General features: G+C 34.7%; 2 protein-coding genes across 3 annotated transcripts in view; one reads left to right on the top strand and one right to left on the bottom strand.

Annotated features, from left to right (window-relative positions):
• Positions 1-7751, bottom strand: part of LOC105815463 (chromosome unknown open reading frame, human C7orf72) — a 48353-nt gene extending 40602 nt beyond the window's left edge. Inside the window, exon 1 of the mRNA XM_012650624.1 lies at positions 7193-7751. Within this exon, the coding sequence (XP_012506078.1) occupies positions 7193-7751 (559 nt within the window). The remainder of the gene's footprint in view (positions 1-7192) is intronic.
• Positions 7752-10252: 2501 nt separating this feature from the next.
• The window catches only part of ZPBP (zona pellucida binding protein), an 85505-nt gene continuing 73348 nt past the window's right edge, over positions 10253-22409 (top strand). The window contains exons 1-3 of one of the 2 annotated variants that reach the window (XM_012650629.1): positions 10253-10442; positions 12410-12490; positions 21900-22025. In XM_012650629.1, the coding sequence (XP_012506083.1) occupies positions 10316-10442; positions 12410-12490; positions 21900-22025 (334 nt within the window). In that variant the 5' untranslated portion in view covers positions 10253-10315. The remainder of the gene's footprint in view (positions 10443-12409; positions 12491-21899; positions 22026-22409) is intronic. The other variant, XM_012650628.1, reaches the window with a different exon arrangement.

Below are 22409 nucleotides of genomic sequence, written 5' to 3'. Positions count from 1 at the left end.
CAGGCCCCAAATCAGTCTGGGAGGTAAACAGACCTACTTTCTTAGTAAGAGTTGTAGACACACGCAGGGAAAGGGGGAATCATTGAGGGCCACTTTTGGGACAGCCACCATATACCTCTTCTTCATAACTCACAGTCCCACTTCACTTCCATGCCGCAAAGCAAATGTCAAATCTTTTGTCAAGAAAAGCACTGTAGTATTTTCTTACTTCTCATGAATTTAACACATCTAAAACTGTGACCATTCTAATTGTGAGTGGGTTTCATGTGTAACCCATGAAATTGTATGAATTTGAAAGGGTATGACATAAGTCCTATTTTCCAAAGGGTCCTGATATTTTTACTATAAAAGTACTGTAATATCTTGCTTTTAAGAAATGCAAAAACTGTGTAATAGGAGAAAGATTCAAGGGCTAGTCTGTGTGTTTTGTGTTCTTATTTATTTTCTGTTCTCTACTGGTTACAGATAGGTTTTCATAACAACTAAAATATCCTTTGTTAGTGGTCTTCCCTAAGTTTTCTTTCTTAATAGAGCTAAAGTAGATCAGTTTTGTTGAATTTTTTAAAAAACAACTTTAGATTTAGCTGCTTTTCTGTACCACTTTTCTAGTCTCTATTTTATTTATATGCACCAACTATCAGAGCTTTGAAATATATGAAACAAACATTGACAGAATTGAAGAGAAAAATGGACATGCTACAATAATTATTTGATAACTCAGTATCCCACTTTCAGTAGTGGATAGAATAATCAGACAAAGATCAATAAGAAAATAGAGAACTAGAACAACACAATAATGCAATTTGACCTAACAGAACAATCCACTCAACAGCAGAATATACGTTTTCCTCAAGTACACATAAAACATTCTCTAGAATTGACTATACATTAAACCACAAGTCTTCATAAATTTAAAAAGATTGAAATCATACAAAGTGTATTTTCCAGTTAAAATAAAATAAAACTAAAAATCAGTAAAAGAAGGAAAACTGGAAAATTAACAAATATATGGAAATTAAACAGTACACTACTAAACAATCAATGGATCAAAGAAGAAATCACAAAGAAAATCGGAAATTATCTTAAGAAAAATGAAAATGAAAACATAACATAACAAAAAGCATGGAGAATGACATCAGCAAGATGATGAAGTAGGAAGCTCCAAACCTCCTCCCACTATCAAGAAACTGATTCAGCAATAATTCATGGACATATTCCCCTTGTGAGAAATTCAGAAACTAAATGAAAGGCTCCTACATCTCAGGAGAATGCAAAACCAGACTCACTGAAACTGATGTGGAGATTCAGGTGGGACATCCTCTTGCAGAGTCCCTTACCCTGGTGCAGTTCCATACAATCAGGAAGAGATCCCCTAACTCCCAGATTCACTTGAAGGAGGAAATGGTTGAGTTTACATGCCCAGAACCCTAACTTTTCCAAGGGGGCTTTCCAGAGAACCAGCTTTTGTCTCACCATTCCTCGAGCCCTGATAGTTCTGGCACAGTCTAGTGACGCAAGAGAGAACAGAGGTGGTATTTTGGGCTGGTATATGCCATAGATTATCTCCTCTGCTCAGCACAAAGTGAACAGATAACAAAATCTCAGCTGTCAGCTTCCATCTTGGAAGAGAAAGAGTTAATCCAGTGCCTCAGCTTCCCTGGGATTGCCCAAAGAACTAACAGCTGTCTCACCAGTCCTGGAGCTCTGATGGGTCTAACACAGTCTAGCCACCTGGACACATGTTTCTGGGTGTATAGATCTAGATAGAGAGTAGCCACCATAAATCTAGATGCCATAGAGTATAAAAAGCTGATTCAGCACCCCTGCTTCTCTGGAGCTTCCCAAAGAACTAGAATCTGTCTTGTCAGTCTTGAAACTCTGAGGGGTCTAGCACAATATAGCTGCCCAGGGGAGACTGGAAATGGCATTTTGGGTTAATGGGCATCATGGCTTATCCCTGCTCAGTCTAGAGAAAGTGAACAAAAATCCCAGCTCTCAGCTTCCCTCAAAGAGGAAAAGAGTTGGAAGAGGCACCTAGAATCTCTGGCCAAGCTGATAGTTGAAGTTCTTCTCTGTTACAAAGCAAATTCATGAAGACCAAAAGAAGTGCCTGCTTTGTCTAACATACAAATACCTACATAGAGAGTCAAGAAAAATGCAAAATCAGGCAAAGAGGCTCTAAACAAAGGAAGAACATAAATCTTCAGAAACTGACCCTAACAAAATTGAGTCACATGATCTACCTGACAGAAAATTCAAAATAACTGTCATAAAGATACTCAACAGGTCAAGAGAATCAGAATTGAAGAGAAATATAGACAGCAATACAATAACAGTAGGAGATTTCAATACCTCACTTTCAATAATGGATAGAACATCCAGACAGAAGATCAATAAGGAAATAGAGGACTTAAATAAAACATAGACCAAATGGACCTAACAAATACAGAACATTCCACCCAACAGCAGCAGAATACACATTCTTATCAAGGACACACAGATCATTCTTGAGGATAGATTACATGTTAGGACACAAAACAACTCATAAAACAATTAATATGACAGAAATCGTGCCAAGTGTCATTTCTGACCACAATGGAATAAAGCTAGAAAACAATAGCAGAAGGAAAATGGAAAACTTATTAAGTATGAGGAAATTACACAATACACTATTAAACAAAAGCCTTCTTTGGATCCAAGAAGAAATAAAAAAAGGAGATCAGAAAATACCTTGAGACAAACAAAAATGAAAACACAAGGTACCAAAACTTATTATATACAGCAAAAGCAGAACCTTAGAGGGAAATTAATAGTAATAAACACCTACATTAAAAAAGAAGAAAGATTTCAAATAAATAACCTAACTTTACACCTCAAGGAACAAGAAATAGAAAAAATTAATCCCAGATTCAGCAGAAAGAAGAAAATAACAAAGATTAGAGCATATATAAACAAAATTGAAAATGGAAAATAAAAAGAGAAAATCAATGAAAGCAAGAGTTGGTTCTTCAAAAAATTCAGCAAAATTGATAAACATTTAAATTGACTAAGAAAAAAATAGAGAAGGCCAAATAAAACAAGAAATGAAGGTTTTCTAATTTTACAGAAATAAAAAGGATTATAGGAGTGTACAATGAACAATTTTACACCAACAAATTGAATAATATAGATGAATAAGACAAATTTCTAGAAATTCACAACCTACCAAAACTGAGTCATGAAGAAATAGAAACTATGAACATACCTATAACTAAAAAAGAAGATTGAAGTAGTAACCAAAAACCTTCCACCAAGGAAAAGCCTAGGACCAGATGGCTTCATTGGTGAATTCTACCAAACATTTAAGGAATTTCAAGACCAATTTTACTCACACTTAAAAAAATTGATGAGGATGGAAAATATTCTTGATTCTTGATGCAAAATCCTGAACAAAATACTAGCACACAGAATTTAAGAGCACCTTAAAAGGATTATATACCATGATCAAGTCAGATTTACCCCATGAATGCAAGGAATTGGAATTATGTACTCTTGGTGGGAATATAAAATGATGTAGCCCTATAGTAAACAGTATGGCAGTTCCTAAACATTTAAAAATAAAATGACCATGTGATCAAGCATTTCTACTATTGGGTTATATATCCTCCCAAACTGAACTTATGGTATCAAGGAGAAAGTTGTAAGCCATGTTCATAGCAGTTTTATTCATTATAGCCAAAAGGTGAAGCTTCCCAAGTGTCCATCAATGGGTGAATTGATAAACAAAATGTGGCATATACACAAAATGAAATATTATTCAGCCTTGAAAAAGAATGAATTTTTGAAATACACTACAACATGGATGAAACTTGAGGGACATTATGCTAAGTAAAACAAGCCAATCACAAAAGGCAAATACTGTATGCTTTCACTTACATGATGAACCTAAAGTAGTCAAATTTATAGATACAAAAAATATAATGGTGGCATCCAGGGGCCATGGAAAAGAGGGAAATAGGAATTGTTGTTTAATGAGTAGTATCAGTATTGAGAAATGAAGTGAGTCCTGGAGGTGAATACTGGTAATGGTTGCACAATGTGAATGTACTTAATACCAATAAACTATACGCTTAAAAAATGATTAGGATGGTTGTTACAGAGTGAATGTTTGTCTCCCTTCATATGGTGAAGCCCTAACCCCCAATGTGATGTTACTTGGAGGTGAGATCTTTGGGAGGTAATTAGGCTTAGGTGAGGTCAAGAGGGTAAGACCCCAGTGATGGGATTAGTGTCCTTTTAAGAAGAAGAGAGACTAGAGTGTGTTTTCTCTCTGTCTCTGTGTCTCTCTCTCCGTCTCTCTCTCTGCCATATGAGGACACAGGGAGAAGGCAGCCTTCTATAAACCAGGAAGAAGTCCCTCACCAGGAACCAAATCTGCTGATTCCTTGATCTTTGATTTCCCAGCCTCTAGAACTGTGAGAAATAAATGGCTGTTGCTTCAGCTACCCAGTATTTGGTATTTTGTTATACTAGCCTGAGCTAAAACAATGGTTAAAAAACAGTAAGACACACAAAGAGTAATAAATATTGATATCAGGAGGCCAAATGAGAGAAAGATCAAGGTGGTATAAATAGACAAACTGTATATTCTCTGTGATAAGGAAGACTGGATCATCTGCTTCAATAAATGTCAGAATCCAGTAAAAGGTTTGAATATAATTAGTATAAGTTTAGAATAGTTGATTGGGAGATGATAGAGAGAGCCAGTTGGACCAACAAAGGAAGTATCAGACCCAGTTAAAGATCTAGACAAGGTTGGAATGGGGCAAGAATACATCAGAAATATAATCTTTTATAATCTTGCTATGATATTTGTGAAAGTCCACTGAAAAGAGTGCTGGTTTGTGATGTAATTAATTCTGAGATGCCCTTCTTTATCAAAACATGTATTAGAAATAATGTATTCATATATTTAGATTTTCTAAAACCTGAAAGTACTTATCATTTATAATTAATGATTATTCCCAGGATCTACAAAGTCATTGAAAAGCCAAAAGAAATTATATTGAACTCACTCCCCACACTGCAGGTATTACTCTTTGAAACAGTTAATGGCTAATAATAACAGCCACTATTAATTGAATGTTTTATTGGGTTTAAGGGGATTTTGCTAAGCACTTTACATGTCTTAGTTCATTTAACTCTTACAACTGTATAAGAGAAGTGCTATTATTTCCCATTTATGGTGAAGGAACTGAAAATTCTGGACTTTATACAATCTGACATTTATTAGTTCCTTTCTGTATGTCAGGGATTTTTACGTCAAATGGCCCTTACTATTATGTTATAAAGTATTACTATTATATGAATTTTATAAATGAGGATATACAGGCATGATGAGAATAGTAACTAGCCCTGGGTCATATAGCAAGTAAGGTTTTGCCAGGATTCGAGCCCAGGGAGTCTGATTATCCTCTGAATTCTTCTGTTGTACCGATTCAGGCATTGAAATACACAGGATGACTCTAAACTTGCTTACAAATTGTTGGTCCAAAGTCCATTAACACTATTTTAATCCTGTTAGCTTTACTAAGATAAATCATTCTTCAACCTATAATTTCTTGGAATAATGTTTTAAGAGTCCTCTGTTAAAAGAACTTACAAGAATAAACCAACAATGTTCTCTTAAAGATTATACTAGACTGGGGTTTTCTGTTTACAAAATATGTGGTATCCTTGCTTAAAATGGGAAGAATAACTTCAGTTCCTTTAAGGAAACATTCTTGATAATGAATGCTATTATATGTTGAAATATTAGTGAAGGTTGAACTTAAGCTACTTTCTGGACAGACTAGAAAAATAGTCACTAGTTCAGAATCAGTTAAATGTACTGTGTCTGTGGGAAGGACCTAGACTCAACAGTGGTTTCCTAATTGGCAACATTTTTAGCATGTAAGATAGTATCTGTCACTTGTAGATACAAGTGGATTTGATTCTCAGTAATACCACATTTCCTAGATCGTATTTCCAATGGATTATAAAATAATTTATTGTCAAGATAGGTTGTTGAATCTCACGCATACCCTTTACATGAAAATTCCATAATAAACTCAGAATTTCCCTAAACCAACTTGGTAAGGCTATAACTGGACTGCAAATTAAAAGCAAAATGCATCCTCTCCTTACATCTTTCCAAATTCCTCCTTCTGGCTCAATAATGGATATGTGGAGCGAGGGGCAGAGAAGAGTTATATTGTGGGTTTTTTCATTTTTATTACATTTTCCTTTACTTTTACCCTCTTCCTAACCTTCTTTCTCCGTGGAAGAGTGGCAGAAACCATGAATCCCCACTGCCCCAACATATGGTGGCCTCACTGTTCCACCACACATTTTTTCCTTAGTCCTCTGGTCTGTGGCTGGGTGCTGAAGAGGACCTGTGTAAGGTGGTGCAACCTCTGAGACTAGAGCAAGCCTAACACCTCCTGCCACAGCATTTGTCCTTTTCCTTTTCACAAGTTCAAAGATGCTAACCTCATTTCACTCCCTGCCTGCTAGACAACTTCCATACAGGAAATAGTCCCAGTGGCTTTCGTTTGGAGGTGTTGCTCATAACTTCTGGGCCAGGCCTGTGACCATCTAGGGGAGTTCTTACAGAGAAACCACCTGCTACTGATGTCAGTTAAGGGGTGATCAATCCTGCCTCCAGGGCTATGGAGTTATTTATGCAGAGTTTGCTGCTCTTCAGCTCCTGTACTTTCTGGACCCAAAATATTTACTTTCCATTACTTACCCCTTTTATTTCAGCCCCTGTAACCTAACTCTTTCATAACCATCAGCAAACTATTTTTTTTGAGGGAAAGAAACAGATACGGAGGCTCACTATACAATTACCAAAGTGATACATAAATTCCCTGTTAGTAAAATAAATTTATCCATATATCTGCAATAAATAATGTTATACATTCTGTGTTGGTCACTTAAACTAATCAATGTCTTTTCTTAAAAAAGAATTTTGTTTTATATATAAGTTTATAAATGGTTTGTCATTCTTACTACTTTTTTCTTACAATCTGTAATTTAAGAATAATAAAATCTTATTCAGTTCTTTATAATTTTATGTTAATTTAACCACAAACATACTGAATCTTATATCCATACTCTCCTCCCTTGTTTGAGTATTTAAAAAATATAAAGTGAATGTCACTTTATTTACCTCCGAGTCTTGCTCTGACGGAAATATCTGGTACTTCCCTAGAATTCCATCTCCTGTCCTGTTGCAGTTCTTCTGATAGAATTGTTTGCCTTTTTATTGTTGTTTGAAAACCTGTGCCTGATCTCGGAACTCGATGTTGAGGTTTCACATCACTGTAACTCACCAAGTTTGGTATGGTTCTGCCAATGCCAGGCTTTAAATCAGCATCACCACCAGGACTCATAAACCCTGAACAGGGATCACCTAAAGGCACATCATCCCTAAGTGGAAATAATGGGTAATCTGGCCCATATGGTGGGGGATAAGGATAATGTAAATGATAGTCTGGCAGGATGGAAGGGGGGTAAGGGTGAAATTTAAGAAAAGAAGGGTTGCATTTCTTTTCAAATCTGCCATAGTCATGTCTGTCCTCAAATCCTTTCACAAAAGGCATATTCATTTTTCTTAAGAGGTCACAGTAGTGTGGGTAGTCTATATTCTCAACAGCCTTTGTTCCTGAAAGGATGGACCTTTTAGAGATACTTATCTTTCCAGGTGTGTACTGAACCTCCACATCCATGGCGTTTTTCTTTAGAATTTTTGATAACTATAAATTAAGTACGTCTGATGATTCTTTTAACAATATAAATAACTAAAAATTAGGGTTAATATAGTATAAAATTATTGATTCAGCTTTCTAAATGTTGGTAGAGTAGGATTTTTTTTCTTTTTTAAGGTAAATTATTTTTCTCCACCAAAGGAAGGCTAGGGCAGTAAAAGAACAGAACAGAAGAAGAAAAAAAGCTGAACCCTTGTTGCTTAGTAACAGCTAGAACTCTAACACATTGAACCATTTATTATGTACTTCATAATTTAATTCTTAAGAAAAACAAAATAGCCTTGATAGTGATATTTTCATGATACTCTTCTCCCCAATGCTTAGGAAAGTTGTGCTCACTTATTTATTTTTAAATTTTTCCATAAGTTGATACTTTATGGGTATAAAATATATTTAAGGAGTATAAAGAAGTTAATCCAGTGATAACACAATATATTTTTAAAAGTATATATGTAACTATAATTATGTATTAATGCTCTAGATATAACACTTGCTATCTAAATAAACATTAAGTTTCAATGCACTGCAAAATATAGACATTTATCACACTAAATTTGAATTGGTGTATCTAATTTTTAAGGAAAATAATTTTCAAATTATAGTCAAAAGTACAGGTTCATCCTTTACATGCCCTACATTATCTTTACATCCTTTAATGTTACCATGATATTCAGAGTAATTTTGTGAATTCATCTTAGAAACCTACAATAAATAGGATATCAGTTATTAGTCTACACATGTCATTTAAATCATTAATATACCAGGTCACTTAAACATTCTTTTCCACTAAATAATTTCTTCTTGCATGAAAGAAAACTGCTACTGTAAGAATTCCAAATATTAGAATTTGGGGATAAAACATCACACCTTAGCGCAGCAAAAATGCGAAACAGGCAAGATTGTATCTTTGAAGAGCCAGGCACATAATATGTAAGTCAGACCAACTGTACAACAGCAAGAGGTGGTGATATCCGTGTTAAAACCAGAATACCTATGCTCCACCTAAAGTCATTAAAATTTTGAGATACACTTAGAGAGGTGGGAAGGCTTAATTAGGTGGCTAGGGTATCAGTTTGAAATCCCTCATCCAGAACACAGTGTATCAAGCGATACTTTTTAGTCCACTCATTTCTTCATATTAAAGGTGACAATTCATTTACTATTAGGCATTCTGTCTTTAGTTGCTCAGACTTCATTCAGTGTATTTGCATCAACTGTGTAATATTTATTTCTACCACAGGCCTATTCCCATTGATTAAATCCTTCCAGCAGCAGAAAAGTAGAGGCATGATTCTCTTTCAATTTCTATAAACAAGTTCTGTTTATAAAGTCTCTCTGAGGCTGTGTAGGGGAAAAAATAATAACCTCCATAGGTTCGTAATTGGAATGGACCCTGGTTACAAAAGACAGATTAACAAGAAAAAAAAACCCAGAAATTTTATTATGTATATTTCACTTACATATGAGAGACACCCAGAGAATGAGTAGTTCTCAAATAGGTGGTTTTGAATTCTAGCTTATATAACATATTCAACAAAGAACAGTAAAATGTGACAAATGAAAAGGACTTTGAGTCTCTACAGGCAGCAACTTGGGGGGAGGCAAATAAATGGTAAAAGTAAAGCTTGTTAATATTAATTAATCTGGCATCATCTCAAGGCTGATGAGGGTCTGATGTTGTTTTCAGTGGCTAACTCTTGTTTTCCATGGGGGGGAAGGAAGATAACTTTTGTCTTTGTATATCTATGTCCTGCTTTTGCACAAAAAGAGGGAGGAAAGAGAGGTCTCTTGCATCTGTTGCTTCTTGTCTTCAGCTGAAGAGTCTTTAATATTTTGGGGAGACATTCTCTGGTCTCCCACAGTTGATAGGTGGTTTTCTATGTTTTTCTGAATTTAGGTGATATGAGATGATCTTCCAGGCTGCGTATTGGAAGAAAATCCATTTCATCTATGGTTATTTCCTTCGTTTTTCCATCATGCTTCTTTTGGAGGCTAAAGGCCTTACCTTTAATCTCCGCTAGATGTGTGTTGCATTTATCTCCCAATTAAGTTGCACACATCCATCAATACTAGTTGCTGACATTACTAGATCCAGGCAATACTCTGAGGGTTCTAAGTGTCTTAACTCATAAATTCTATCTGTTGTTCCGACTGGCCCTCAAATGCTGAGACCCGGCTTACAAAAAGGGCCTTCCATCTGTCCACAAACGCCGCACGAAAATAAAGGCGCGGGCATTGGGGCCCGATGTTCCTCTTCCAGCTCCGGAATCTTCGACAGGTCGCTTATGCTCTTGAGCATTCTCTGAGTGACGGTGTTGTCCCGAGGCCCAACAGCTAGCAAGAGACCTTCTCTTGAGCTGCGTGGAGAAAAACACCTTCCACTAGCGGACCGCCCTGGCGGAAGTGCCGAGGCGTCCGTCGGTCCGTCCTTCCGGTCCGCCGCCCGCCAACTTCCGGCGGCGGGTGGGCGCGAGCAGCGTAACGTCCTTTTGCGCGGACACTCGGCAGGCGACGGCGGAGTGTGGATGGAGGCCTCGGCCCCTGGCCGGGCGCGGCGGGGCTGGCGGTGGGCCCGGGACGCGGGCTCCCCGCTATCCCGGGCCGCTGCCCTCCTCTTTCTCTCCGCCTACTTTGTGCGGGTGCCCCCGTCAGGTGAGAGTTGGTACCACCTGGCCGGCGGGCTCGGCGGAGGCAACCTTGAGTCCCCCTTCCCCCACTGAGAATTGTTTTTTCTTGTGTCACGTGCACCCCTTTTATGTAAAAAAACACTCTACTCACTACTAATACCTGACAAGAAGGGTTTATTTTGTGTAGAAGTTGTACAAAGGCAGTCTGCATTTACATAGAAGAGCAAATGACTGGGGAATTAATAATGTATAGGTAGAAGTTTACTAAAACACCCGCGATTTAAGTTTTAAACTGGTTTGTTAATAAATTTCTTAATTCAGTTTAGGGATCATTTTCCAGCTTTACATTGCAGTGTGTGCACTCCGTAATGATGTAAATGCACTCTTTTCCTCGTATTTCAAAAGGAGTAAGCATCCTGCCGCTTTGAAATTATCAGTGATAGCGGAGCGCCATCTTTTGGTTTTAGATGTAAAATGCGGCAAATGCTCGGACATCTAAATGTTTTGACATCTAAAGAATTGAAAGGCTTTTCCATACTGTTTTCAAAATACATTAAAGATACTGATGAACAAACACTGCAGAAGGAAATGAGAGTTTAATTTAAATGCTATTTAACTAGAATGGTTTTGGCTGTATTATTTTGTGTTCAAGTTCTAGACTTTTTAAAAACAAAATCTCAGAATTGATAAAAAGCATGAAAGAGATTTGTTTCAAATGCTAAAAATTGTTCAAATAAGGGAGAATGAAAAAAAAGTACTCCAAGAATATACATGTAGAAGAAATGTAGAAGTTGGCGTGGGATAGGGAAGAGAAAGGAGAGAAATGGAGTGGATTGGAGATTACAAGATTTGTAGAAGTCCAGATATCAGGAATCCAAAGATCATTCATGTATGATTACAAGAATAGCCAATACCCTTTAATCGCCATGCAGGAGAAAGATGCTTCCTGAACATGGTTTATGGTCTTGTACTAGGTATGAAAGTGTGTGTTTTCATTTAAAAATTTTACCTCGCTATCTTTTGATCCAGTAACAACATTAGACCTATGGGTGTATAAGAAATAGAATAAGCAGTCAATATCTTAATATGTAAGCTATGACTAATGAAGGCTTCATATTTATATAGCCTTTTAAAGTTTATGCAATATTCAGTTACTATAATAACTCTGTAAGGCTGGAATTAGTAGTCCCATTTTGTGTATGAGAAAACTGAAGCTCCTAGAGTTTAAAGTAACTTTCTTAAAACCAGTGAGTGACAGAATTAGGATTTAAACTCAGGTCTTCTGGCATCGAATACCATATTTTTTTCTTTGTACTTTACTCCATCTTTGTTAAAAGTTATTTGGATATAATGCTCTATTGTATTTTTATACTGCCCCTCGCACTTGTTCTGTTCACACTGTTATGCCCATAACATTTACTCCTTCAAAAGTGACTGATGAATATCAGCATATACTTCACAATTATTACTTGATATTCACTATTCACCGGGTATAGTGTTTGGTATTGATTCTTGCTAAGTGGACGTAAACACTGATCCCACTATCAATGGAGCTGTAATCTAATAAGGAAAATGATATACTCAGGTGCATAAATATAATACAATGTAGGAGGAGCATTATTAGAGAGGTGCTAGTGACATATGGCACGTAAGAAATAATAAGGACAAACAGGAACTTTGAAGGAGAAGAAATTTGTGATTTGGGTCTTGAATGGTGGGAGATTGGAACTTTTAAAAATGAAGAGAGTATTTAAGTGGATGTAGAAAAAGCCAGAGGTAAGATATAATAGGGAGAAGCAGTAGGTAGATTACATTTATCAGAGCATGTAAAGGGGAGTAGAGTTGGAATAGAGAAATTATCTGTTAGAAGAGATTGATTTATGGCTTTCCCCTTCAACCAAGTCAAATATACTACTATAGTATGATGCTATTTGAATATTTTGGAATTTCTAATGAGGCAAATTGGTGATCATTTCTTTTTGTTTTTAATAGTTGGATATTTGGTTCGATTACCAAGAGCTTTTCGCTTGACCCAAGATTCAGTGAAAATAGTGGGATCATCAGATTTTCCAGGTATTCATAAATAGATTTTCCATAATTTTAAGAAAGTTATTAGCATTTTAAAGATTTTATCAGTCTTGTTCAACAGGCTAATGTTCCCAAGTTATCCCAGTTTTCTAAGGCCCTTGTCCTTCTACGGAAATGGATTAAAGTTTTTTCTATGTACCTAGATTTATCCAAGTTTAATTCTGTATGCTATGACTGCTTAAGTGTACAAAGAATCATTATTTCTAAAAGTTATATAAAATTGCCTAAAGTGTTTTTGCTTATTATGTAATAATTAACTAGAATAGTAAGTGTATATAGTTCAAATATGCTAGAACTTTTTTCAAATGAGATCTACAAATTATAAAGATTTTGGATTCATAAGATTTTACGGTAGTCACATGAGGCATAGCAATTACAACTTTCTTTTGCATATTTTTTTTTATTTTGGTAAATTCACATGCCATAAAATTCCTCCTTTAAAGTGTACAGTTCAGTCGTTTTTAGTATATTGACAAGGTTGGGCAACCATCACCATTATATAATTTCACAACATTTTTATCATCCCAGAAAGAAATGCCTTACCCATTAAGCAATCACTCTCCAGCCCTGGAAACCACTAATCTACTTCTGTCTCTATAGATTTGTTTATCCTGGACATTGAATGTAAGTGGAGTCATACACTATATGGCCTTTTGTGTCTGTTTTCTTTCATTTAGTATATAATGTTTTTGAGGTTCAGCTATGTTATAGAATGTCTCAGTACTTATTCCCTGGTATGGCTGAATGATATTCCATTGTGTGTTAGCATATGTTTTCACTTCTCTTGGGGTATATACTTAGGAGTAGAATTTCTGGGAAATATGGTAACTCTATGTTTAACATTTTGAGGAGCTGCCAAACTCAGAAAGCCTGAGCTATTTTACTTTCACATCAGCAATGTATGAGAGTTTAAATTTTCCAGCATCTTCACCAATACTTGTTATTGTCCATCTTTTTTTTTTATTATTATTCCAGGGTTTTTTGAGGGTGCAAACATTATAGTTACACTTTATGTCTTTGCCTCACCCAAATGCGGGTTAAGGGCATGCCCTTCCCTCCCTTTAGTGCTCCCTGTGTCCTTTAGTTGTAGATTTTGATTATAGCCATGCTACTGTGTGCATGAAGTGTTAGCTCATTGTGGCTTGGATTTGTATTTCCTTAATGACCAATGATATGCTTTTTTCATGTGTTTTGTGGCCACGTGGATATGTATTTTACAGAAATGCCTATTGAAGTCCTTTGCCCATTTTTAAATTGGATTGTTTGCCTTTTTTGTTGAATTGTAGAGTTCTTTATATATTCTAAGTACTAGACACTTATCAGATATATGATTTACAAATATCTTTTCCTGTTCTTTGGATTGTATTTTCACTTTCTTAATGTGTCCTTTGAAACACACGTTTTAAACTTCTAATTTCTGTTTTAAATTTGGTACTGGTGCTTCAGGTGTCATATCTGAGAAATTATTGCCTAATCAGTGGTCTCAATGTTTTACCACTATGTTTTCCTACAAGAGTTTCATAATTTTTGCTCTTACATTTAGGCCTTTGATCCATTTTGATTTAATTTTTTGCATATGGTGCAAGAAGAGGCCATACTCATTCTTTAGCTTACAGATATACAGTTGTTTTAGCACAAATGGTGTAAAAGAGACTATTCTTTCTCTATTGAATTGTTTTGGCACCCTTATTTAAAAGCAACTGGCCACAGATGTATGGGTTTATTTCTGGACTCTAAATTCTGTTCCACTGAGTTATATGTCTATCATTATGCCATTATGTTGTTTTCTTAATTATTGTAGCTTTATAGTACGTTTTAATCAGTAAGTGTGAGTCTTTCAAATTGTTCTTTTTGAGATTGTTTTGGATACTCTGGATTCCTTGCAATTCCACATTAATTCTAGAATCAGTTTGTCAATTTCTGCAGAAAATCCATTGGGATTTTAACTTGGATTGGATTGAATCTATAGATCAATTTCAGGAGTATTAGCACTGTAACAATATTATTTCTTCCAGTCCATGAACTTGGAGAATCTTTCCATTTGTTTAGGTCTTCTTTAATTTTTTTCAATGACATTTTGTAGTTTTCAGTGTACAAGACTTACATTTCTTTTTTTAGATTTATTCCTAAATACTTTATTTATTTTTGATGCTATTGTAAATGGAATGGTTTTATTTACTTTGTTTTTAGATTGTTCATTGCTAGTGTTTAGAAATACAGTTGATACTTTCATATTGATGTTGTATAAAACTGATGCCAATTTTCACCATTAAGTATGTTGTTAGCTGTGATTATTTATTTGTTTATTTAGTTAGTTATTTATTTATTTTTTGTAGATACCCTTTATCAGGTTGAGGATTTTCCTTTCTGTTCCTAGTTTCTTGAGTGCTTTTATTGGGAGAAAGGTTAGGTTTTGTTAAATGCTTTTTCCACATTTATGTAGATGATCATGTGTTTTTGTCTTTTATTCTATTAATATGATGCATTACATTGATTTTCATATTTTAAACTACCCTTGCATTCCTTGGATAAATCTCAGCTGATTATCATGCATAATCCTTTTTTATGTTGCTGGATTTGGTTGCTCGTATTGGCAATATTGGTCTGTAATTTTCTTGTGATGTCTTTGTCTGATTTTGGTTTTTGGGTAAATCTAGCTTCACAGAATAAGTTGGTATGTGTTTCCTTCTCTTCTGTTTTTGGAAGAGTTTGTGAAGGATTGTTGTTAATTCCACTTTGTTTGATAAAGTTTCCCGGTCAATCCATCTGGTGCTGGACTTTTCTTTGTGGGAAGTATTTTGATTACTGATTTAAAGCACTACTTGTTCTTAGGTCTATTTAGACTTTCTACTTCATTATGGCTTCTGATGAGAAATCAGCTCTTAATTGAGATACTTTTATGTGATGAGTTGCTTCTATCTTACTGCTTTCAATATTTTCTGTTTATGGAGTTTGTTCATTTGATTATGATGTATCTGGATATGGATCTTTTTGAGTTTATCTTAATTGGAGTTTCAGCGAGCTTCTTGGACATGTAGATTCATGTTTTTCATCATATTTGGTAAGTATTTACCATTATTTCTTTAAATATTCTTTCTGACCCTTTCTCTCCCCTCTTCCTGCGACTCTCATTATGCATGTGTTGATATGCTTAATGGTTTCCTACAGGTCTCTGGATCATTTATCTCTCTCATTTGCTTTTTTCTTTTTCTGTTTCTCAGAATAGATAATCTAAAATTGAGCTGTCTTCACATTTGCTTATTCTTCTGCCTGCTTAATCTTCTGTTGATTCCTTCTAGTGAATTTTTCATTTAAGTTATGGTACTTTTATTTATTTTTTTGGTACTTTTTAATAATTTCTGTCTCTTTATTGATATTCTCTCTTTCAAGAGACATTGTCTCATATTTTCTTTAGTACATTTGACATGGTTTTCTTTGATCATATGTAAAATAGCTAATTTAAAGTCTTTGTCCAGTACGTCCAACATTTGGTTTTCCTTGGGGGCAGTTTCAAATGGTTACTTTTTAAAAGTGCATATGGCCATTCTTTCTTGGTTTTCTGCATTGTCTCATATCTGTAGTTGAAAACTTGACATTTAAAGAAATGTAAGGCTTGGTTCAGTGGCTCATGCCTGTAGTCCCAGTGCTTTGGGAGACTGAGGCAGGAGGATTGCTTGAGGTCAGAAGTTTGGGACTAGCCTGAACAACATAGTGAATCCCTCTCTCTACAAAAAAAATTTAAAAAATTAGCCAGGTATGGTGGCAGGTGACTGTTGTCCCAGCTACTTGAGCACCTGAGGTGCAGGAGGATTGCTTGAACCCAGGAGTTAGAGGCTGCAGTGAACTATGATCAACTGATCATGCCATTGCATTCCAGCATGGGTGACAGAGTGATTTGTGATTCCCCATCTCTAAAAAAAAAAAAAAAAAAAAAGTAATATAGTAACTCTGGAAATAAGATTTTTCCTCCTTTTCAGAGTATTATGTTATTGCTGTTTGCTCATATTGTTTGTTTAGTGACTTTGCTGAATGAATTATGTATTCTTTATCATGTGTAGCCGCTGAAATATCTGCTCAATTATTAAATAGTTTAGTTAGGCTAATGATTAGACAGAGATTTTATTAGACATTTTGAGCCAATCAGTTTCCTAGTCTTTCCTGAGGATCCCTTTGTGGATGTAGTGGTGTACCTTTAATTTTTAGCCAGGCAGTTGACAACCCTACCTTATTCACTTTATGCTGTGAAGAACCTCAGTTTTAGCCAAAGATGAGAACTTAAGTCCTCTTAGTCCTTACTGAGAATACACACAGTCCTAGGCATGCACACAACCCTATGCATGAGTGTGGCCTTCTGTTTTCCCAGAAATGTGTCAGAATGATTCAGAGCTCCTGTGGACATGTCATTCCCCAGCTTTTCCTCTTAAGGTTTTTGGTTAGCCTATTGTTTTCCCCACTGTTACCCACCGTATCAGGCAGTCAAAAACTTAAATGATAGCTTCTAATTGTTTTTGACAAATATCCCTGGGGAAAAGCATTTTTGCGGTAGGTGAACTACATGTCAGGTCAAGTAAAGACAGTCACTGTGAGTGAGATCAAGGACACTGCCAGACAGGCCAGATAATGGCAGTTCTCTGGGAAGGACGCTTTCAAAGCACTCTAACCCTGCCTGCCGCCTCTAATGGCTGCCTGGCTTCTGGTTCTTACTATGATTACAGATTGTTAGTTTTCAAGGCTTTTGCAGAGCTGGGGAAGGAGAGATGGGAATAGGGCAAGTTAAAATGCTACAAGCTCATTGTTATTATGGAAGGTATTAGTTTGTTGGGGATGCCGTAGCAAAGAACCACCGACAGGCTTAAACAACAGAAATGGATTGTCTTATAGTTTTGGAAGCTAGAAGTCGAAAATCAAGATGTAGGCTGGGTTGGTTCCTTTTGAATGTTGTGAGGGAAGAATCTGTTCCAGGTCTTTTTCTTTGGCTTATAGATGGCCATCTTCTATGATTCTCCCAATCCTCTTCCCCTCATATTTGTCTGTGTGTACAAATTCTCCCCCTTTATAAGGATATCAGTCATATTGAATTTGGACTGATCCTAATGACTTCATTTTAACTTGATTTGCTCTGTTAAGACTATCTCCAAATAAGTTCATATTCTGAGGTACTGGGGATTAAGACGTCAACATATAAATTTTTTTGTGGGGGAGGGTATAATCAACCCATAACAGAGATTCAGTTGTTTTTCTTGAATAAATGTTTCCTGGATTACTGCAAGTCTTTGATTAATTTTTAGAGTCAGAAGTGTTTATTCTAACAATTTCTGCTTTTTTCTCATTAGTTTATGAAGGAGATAATTTTTGGAGTTCCTTACTCTGATATTTTTGTTGATTTCACCAAGTTCAACTTTTAAACCTGAATTATAAAATAGTTATCTGTAACTAATTTTCCTTTTATTTGTTTTGTTATTGGGTAATATTAAATTTATTCTTAAAAATGGATTACCATTTCAATTCAGCTATAGTTCTTATGTTACAAAGTTGATCATTATATGATACTTTGTTGGTTGTGGCTACATAACATGCTGGCTGCCTGATTTTTTTGTGCCTGGAATTTCTTGAGTTTCTGGTGTCATGTAAGGCATTAGCATCTGTCTAGTTGGCTATTTTTCTATTCTGTCATCCTCTCTTTAACTCATTCACCTTTTGCTTATTCTTCTCATTTCACGTGGATTTCTGTTTTTATTCTCTCATGCATTAATTAATTCAGTGGGTGTTTATTTACGTTTTTGTTGCACTTTTAGTTTATCCAGTTTTTTGTTGTGTATTATGAATACCATTTTGTATATCTTTTTTTGTACCTTCTCAAAAGTTTTCTGAGTCTTACTATATGCTGAAGTAGAAGTTCAGCATCATAGAACCTGAGCATTCTTAATCTCACTGAAATTGCTCTTCAAAATGGCTACACGACTTCCTCCAACAGTGCTTGAGGAGTTCCATTTTCCCACATCCTCATCAGCATGAAATTTTACCTAACTTTTCTGTTTTTGCTAAGCTGAGGGTTAAGTTGCCTCTGCCTATTATTTGCCTTGCTGTTTTCAAAGGAGTTACTTTCATATTGTTTATAATCCAGTTATAAATACATTATTTATTATCTTTGTTGCAAATACCTTCTCTGTGGAGTCGATCTCTGAATTTTGTCTATGTTATATAGGATTGAACAGAAATTATTAATATTTAAGGAATCGAATTCAGTATTTTTATTTTTGTGCTTTTGGTATTAACATGATTTTTCTATAACCCAAGACATAAAAGTATTATTTTATGTGTTTTTAGACAGTGATTTGCCATGAGATTTTTGCTCTACCTGGTATTTATTTTTGTTTATGATACCAGGTGTGAATCTAAGTTCACCTTTGCATATATATTGAGACAATTTTTAACCATAATTTTTTAATAACCTGTGTTTTCCTCAGTGACTTTAGGTGCCAATTCTGTCATATATCAGTTATTTATACCTATCCGTTTTTTTTTGAGACCTACTATTTTTTTATTCTGACAATAGACTACTCTTTTTTATTTAATGTAAGTTTTAATATATCTCAATAACTCTTTCTCTAGTCTCTCTTCTTTGCTTTTCTATGATAGAATTGTTTTAGCTCTTTATGAAGCTTTAATCTTTCAGATATATTTTAGAATCATTATTCAACAGTTTCTTTAAAAAATTCTTCTGGGATTTTGCTTACAATTCTATTGATTCTATACATAAATGTGGGGATAAATTGACATCTTTAAAGTTATAAGTGTATACTTTTATGATTATGGCATTGTAGTCTAGTTTTGATCTTCTGATAGAGTCTAAAAATGTTCCCCACAGAGATCTTGGATTATAGAGTAACTTCTGTTTATTGTTCTTCAAATGTTATCTTCTTTGCTATAACCAGGTTCAGTGCATTATTGTTAATGTAGAGGAATATTGTTTGTTTTTGTATGTTCATCTTGCATTGGGAAATTATTTTGGATTCATTACTATTTACTGTGATTGAAATGTGTACAGGGTTTATTGGGGGCTAGAGGACGGGCACGGTAATGGCATGAGATACTATCAAGCCAGCACAAAAGGTTATACTTGTGCTGAGTTCCCAAAGATGAAAAGGCATTTAGGTACTTAAATGAGTAAAGTCACAAAAAGTGATGCCATGTGCTACTTTAGCATGGTTAGGGCAGAGGTTGTGAAAAGAGTTAGAGTCAGGAAATCATAATGAGGACTAAAAATTTATGGGGGGAGCATTTATTAAAGAAGTTAGAAAAAAGAAGACAAATTTAATGTTTTCAAACATTTTCTAGGAAATACAATCTATATTAAAGTTTATTTTCCTGTCATTGAGTCATATGCCTTTTTCGTATGGTTAGGGTAGTTCCAATTTTTATGCATACACAAAGAGTGCGATGCGCACCATCTGGACACACTTGAAACTCGGACTTGGGGGGGGGCAAGGGCAACATACGTAGCCTAAACATCTGTACCCCCATAATATGGTGAAATTTAAAAAATCATAACTTTATTCTGAACAATTTTACACTAAAAAACCTGAAATGAATAAGTCTCTAGTAAAATATAAATTTCTAAAATAGACTTGATGAAATTACTTAGTAGACTAGTAACCAATTAAGTTCACTTTATCAGTGGTCAAAAATTTGTTTTCCTATTCCCCTTCTTGCCAAGAAAAAAAAAAAGGTACCAAGCCATACAGTTTTCCAAGAAAAAAACCCCTTCATATTCTTGCAGAAAAAATCTGTAGAAGAAAATCTACCTGGTTCATTTCATGTGTTCACTACAACCTTAGATGTCTACCTTAATAATAATAAATGCTAAGTAATAATGAATACTAAATAGATGTTTATAATGATAAATGCTTGATATTGAAATGGGAGAAGGACAAATGATAGTATAAGAAAATTATGCATAGTTACATATGAACATATTTGCAACAATCATTAGAAAATGTTTGCAAATTAAATTTAACAATGTTCAAGTTAAAAACATGACCAATTAGATTTATTCCAGAAAGGCAGTCTCTTATAATAATTCAAGCATTTCATTAAAATATTCGAGAAGAAAGAAACAAATTATCTCCTCAGTCAACATAGAGAAAACATTTCTTAAAATTCAATACCAATTTATGATCAGAACAAATAACCAAGAATATAGGGGATCTTTCTTAATCTGTGGAAGGATATGTGCTTAATAGTACATTCAGTAAACATCATGCTTTGTAGTGAAACTTTAGAGGTAATCTCTTTAAAGCTAAGGAGAATTTTGATTCTTAAACAATTTTTGTTTTACTGGATCAGAAAAATCTTTGCATATAGTGAATAAGGAAGAGTTGGCATGCAGTTCTTGAAGGGTTGTTAGAACCTTTTCTAAAAGTTTACTTAAGTAAACTCTAAACAATTGAATCTTTACTGGGTTCCTTTTGTATTTCCTAAAGAATGCTATTTTCTGCTTATTATCAGGATTCTTTACATTTTAAAGCAAAATGTGACAAAATGCTTAATATTTAAAATCAAAGGAATGTAGTCCTCTAATCTAAACAATTTATTGATAAACTCTGTTCATGTTTGGTGTCTTTGCAAAACAGATAAGGTATAGATATAGAATTATCTTAATACTTTGTAATCGAAATAATATTCTAAGAATAATATTTTCTTTTATTGTACATGAGATATGAATACATTATGCTCAGGTTGATGATACACACACATGCATGAACATACTCACATGTGCACACGTATGTACACACAAATAAAATGCATCATGCATTTTTTTTGAAATATAAAACATTTAATTTAATGTCTAATTCTTTTAAAAACATTCACAGAGGGATAAACTGAAATAAACTGGAAATACCAGGAGAACAATAAGAGAATGCAAAAACAACTAAGCAAAGACTTGGCAGGATGGAAAATGAAGAACTCATAACTACACACAGTGGACTTCATTGCTCACTGCCCTCAGATTGCTTTTGACACCCTCGTTGAATAGCAAATATAAAGCCAGACAGATGTGGCACTTTCCATGGATACTGAATGAAAAATTCTACAGTGGGAAATTCTTCCAGGTGGCTAAAATGAAAAGATTTGATAATGTGATCCAATGAAGAAGGAGTACAGAAAGATTTAGCAATAGATTTTACAAACAGAATGACTCTTAAACATCATGCATTTTTTAATATTAGTTACATAGAATGCAATGAAATTTAGTTCTTGTCAGCAAGTAATAAGAGCAATAATCCAGAGAAATCCTGTGAAATCACCTAACCCAAACTACAAAAATGTAAGTCATTATGAAGAAAGAAGCAACGTAAAATATAACTGAAACATTTTAATATCATATTTTCAGTGAAAGTATATGTCATGCACCATCAAAGGAGCCCACATGTGTTATGTGTAACTCAACGACTGCGAAATGCCGAACTGATAGACCCATCGTTCCAATGGCATGGGCCAAAAGGAAAAATTGTTTCAGGTAGGATTTTGTTTCAATTATTGCAATTAAATAGATATATCGGAAATGTACCCAGAACAAATAGAGTGTTTGTATCTGATATACATTTATCCATTTCTTTAATATTTTTCTTGTGTTTTACCTTTGGAATTTTATCTAACAATGCAGATGGTGTTACCATTATTCATAAATCTTAATTTGATATAAAGACATACTAGAAGATTGAACTGTTTGGAGAGTTCTCTAGTCACATATATTCCAAAAGAATTTACTTTTTTTTTTCCCACATAGAAATTACTGTTTGTATGATTGATTTGAGCAACAATTTTCTCTATTCAACTTCATATTTTGTTGTTTTGAAATGGATATTTTACTTTTTTTCTATTATCTTAGCTCTTTTAGTTT

Source organism: Propithecus coquereli, unplaced genomic scaffold, assembly GCF_000956105.1.
Source record: "Propithecus coquereli isolate 6110/MARCELLA unplaced genomic scaffold, Pcoq_1.0 Scaffold336, whole genome shotgun sequence".
NCBI lineage: Eukaryota > Metazoa > Chordata > Mammalia > Primates > Indriidae > Propithecus > Propithecus coquereli.
The sequence above is the reverse complement of the archived record's forward strand: the minus strand, read 5'-3'. Positions and strand labels throughout refer to the sequence as shown.